General features: G+C 42.6%; 1 protein-coding gene across 1 annotated transcript in view; it reads left to right on the top strand.

Annotated features, from left to right (window-relative positions):
• Positions 1-1317: 1317 nt before the first annotated feature.
• LOC104618476 (GDNF family receptor alpha-4-like) overlaps positions 1318-3641 on the top strand; it is a gene marked incomplete at its 5' end in the record, with an annotated part of 4806 nt that continues 2482 nt past the window's right edge. Inside the window, 4 exons of the mRNA XM_010284080.1 lie at positions 1318-1593; positions 2302-2394; positions 2780-3125; positions 3204-3313. Coding sequence (XP_010282382.1) covers positions 1318-1593; positions 2302-2394; positions 2780-3125; positions 3204-3313 — 825 coding nt within the window. The remainder of the gene's footprint in view (positions 1594-2301; positions 2395-2779; positions 3126-3203; positions 3314-3641) is intronic.

Genomic DNA, 3641 nt, shown 5'->3' with positions numbered 1-3641 from the left:
GCTGAACAAGAGAATGATAAGTAAGATTATGTACCCAAAGAAGATTAAAGGTAGATGTAAGGCTCAGCACAGTCATTTCCTAAACCCAGCCAAGCAATATTGTCCTGAAGGGAAGAAACATACTAGCCTATATATAAATTTTATTAGCAATCAGTCTTGTTCCAGGTCTTCATTGTACTTGTACTGTAAACACGGATTCATATACTACAGAAGTTAAGAAAGATTATGGACTGAATTCACCTATGTGATAACATAATGCCAGGTATCACCCCAGTATTACCCATAGGAGACAACAGTCTATATAAAAAAAAAAATCCAAAAAGCTCAAAAAAAGTCTAGTTTTAAAGATTATATTGTTAAATTGAGACTATTTAATACTTCCACATAAGGTGGGGGGAGGTGTGTATGTATATAATCAATGCCTGTGTTATGCAAATACACACACAGAGATATAGTCAGAGTTCATAATCAACTAACAGATGAAAGCTGGTTAGCCAAGCCTGCATCACAGAATTTTTGGCAGGGATTTCAGGGACTGGGTTCTATATATTCAAACTGATTGCCTATCAGCACTTACACATGAAACTACTTTTATCTTATGTTAAGGTTTTCTCCTATTATGCAAAAGATACGCAGTCTTATTCTTAAGTTTCCAAGCTCAGTAAAGTAGTTGTTTTTACACCCTGCAAATAGCTTTCTCAGTACATCTCTTAATGACCAGTATATACTTCAGCAATGGCAGCAGCACTGACTCAGAGCATACAGTATGGTTTTACTACATGCTTATTGCACTGCAGTTTTCATTACCCAGATAGAAGAGCTTCTTCAAAACAGGCCTCAGCAATGCCAAGGTTTCCACGGGGATTTACTACTCTATAAAATACAGAACCATCCCTGATCCTGGCCAAGTTGAAAGTGTTAAAGGTGATTAAATAAGGGTTTATTAAACAAAATTATATTTGAAACATTTCTTTAACGTTTTGTTCCCTCTTTCATACATTAATACTCATACTTTTGTTTCTAAATGGAGACAGCTCTTGTTCCTTACTAGTCCACATCATAGAATCATGGAATACCAGGTTGGTATTCTGGCAAGGATCATCTGGTCCAACCTTTCTTGGCAAAAGCATGGTCTAGGCAAGATGGTCCAGCACCATGTCCAGCCGAAAAGCACTCTGTCCAGCCGAAAGACCCCACCAGTTCTGCCTCTTGAGAGGAGTCCTTACTGAATATAGGATGCCTACAGAACAATGACAAGGTGCTCGTGTGGCATTCATCGTGACTGTAATCCTAACAATCTTTTCCCTACTTGACCAGGAGACCTCCTGGCTCTGCCAAGGAGTGACTGCATAGCAGCAGAACAGCTGTGCCTCTCGGACTCTACCTGCAATGTCACCTACAGGATCCTGGAAAACTGTGCCCTTGCTAAGACTCGCTTCCTTCCACTGGATCATGATAGCAGGGTCCGGTGTCTGAATGCAGAGCTAGACCTTGGAAACAGCTCTTTGCTGCACTGCAAGTGTCACCGGCGCATGAAGAGACAGGAGCACTGCTTACGCATTTTCTGGACCGTTCACTCCAGCATGACAGATGGTGAGATGAAATAATATGTATTTACAAGGTACTAGTAAGGCTTGCCCCTGCCCCCATCTGCAAACAACTGTGAAAGTCCCAACACTGCAGGTATCACTTTGGAACCACATCTAGTGAAAAGGAGTCATTACTGTTCTGTTTGATAAGCAAAGAAAACTGATCTGGTCTGGGGCTGGCCCTTCAAACACACCAGTGACCGTAAGAGACAAAATCTACTACAAAGCTACTCTGAGGCAGTTAGATTTAGTGCTGTAAGGGGAGACTGCTGTGAAAATCACCTCAAAATGGTCACATCTGTCCATCACTGAAAACAGATGTGTGATTAGGACACACACTGTAACAGCATCCATGAGCATGCTGTTTCTTTCCAGCTTTAGTGGGACGCTTCTACTTGGCCTCCCCACTGAAGACTGCCTGTGCTGCACATCTCGCTAGTACTGAGGATGGAAAAGAAACAAAAGACAACATAGACCAAATTCCAGCCAGAGGAAATCCGATGAGAAAATGTAATGCTGTTTTTACACAGTAATACCTTTGCACCTCCAGTAGAACCATTCTTGGCATTTGGCTTTGAGCAAGACAGAGTATCTCTGAACTCCAGCCTGAAGAAACAGCCAGGCACAAATAAGAATAAAATAAATTAAAAAAAAAAAAAGCTGGTCACAAAGCATTTCTCCCACTGCATAAAATATCTTGTATCTTGCCTAGGTTATTTCAATTTGGAGACCTCTCCCTATGAGAATCCAGCAAATGAAGAACACTGGAAGACAGATTATAATAAACTGGCAGCTCTGGTATCAGGTAAGGATTGTAACGGTTACATGGTATAATGCTGCCCTTTCTTACCTTTTCAGGTGCTGAAATGCCTGCTCTGAATACTTGCCTAAATTTGTCTCCACTACCAAGTGTAAATATAGCCACAGATCCAGGCCCATGAAGCAGGGAATCACCCACAAGGATGCATTCTCTGAAACAAACACATGAAACAAACATGAACCAAAAAAAAAAAAAAAATTTGTAACTAGTATAGCTGCAATGTCATGCTGCAGGCACATTAGCAGGACTGATTTGCTTGGTTCTTCTTGATGTTCCCAATCTGGCCATCAAGTAAAGGCTACTCCTATTTCCGCACAGAATCTCTTCTGGAGACTTGCTTCATTGTTTCCTGTTTCTTTTGGCTTTATAGGCTCACAGTTAGCAGGAGATGCAACGAATCCATGCCTGAAAGCAACTCATGTCTGTAATCTGAGCAAGAAGTGTGTTCGTCTGCGCACAGACTATGCTTCTACCTGCACCAAGGGAGCAGGAAGCGACGATGTGTGTGACCGTCGCAAATGCCACAGAGGGCTAAGGAATTTCTTTGAGAAAGTCCCTGAGGATTTCACCAAAAGGATCCTATTCTGTCCATGTCAAGATGAACTTTGTGGAGAACGACGCCGGAAAACTATTGTTCCTGATTGTTCCTTCCAGTATAACATCAAACCCAATTGTCTCTGGCTTCTGGACTCCTGCTTAGAAGACCATATCTGCAAGTATGTCTGGCAGCAGCGGACATCAGCCAAGAGAAGAGAACAGCATAGATACTGATAGTCTCATTTTCCTTCCTACAGATCCCGACTGGCTGACTTCCAACAAAATTGTCAACCTGCAGACGTGTCTCCAGATGGTTGCTCTCAGCACAGCCATGCTGCATGCCTGCAGGCTTACATGGGGATGATTGGTAAGTGATAGCCACAGGAACATACAGGGTAGATGCTTTCAGGCCACAAACTTGCAGGCACACTCCGATGCTACGAGGGACCATCTTGCTCTCCTGCAGGAGATAGTGCTCAGTACACCAGTGAATATGCCTTAGCCTAATTGATGCTAGTGCTCCCTTTTGCTTCTGAGGTAAATGCAATCCAAAGAGAACTCGTCCATGGCATTTATCACTCTACTTTGTCCCATCCTCTGCTGTTAAATCAGCAGCACTTGTCTGAGATTTTTGAACACCTGTTTGCATCATCAGCTGGTGCAAAGTGCTCTAAATGCCTGGCCAGCAGGGCTCT

The sequence above is a fragment of the Phaethon lepturus genome, unplaced genomic scaffold, assembly GCF_000687285.1.
Source record: "Phaethon lepturus isolate BGI_N335 unplaced genomic scaffold, ASM68728v1 scaffold15473, whole genome shotgun sequence".
NCBI classification, from domain to species: domain Eukaryota; kingdom Metazoa; phylum Chordata; class Aves; order Phaethontiformes; family Phaethontidae; genus Phaethon; species Phaethon lepturus.
The sequence above is the reverse complement of the archived record's forward strand: the minus strand, read 5'-3'. Positions and strand labels throughout refer to the sequence as shown.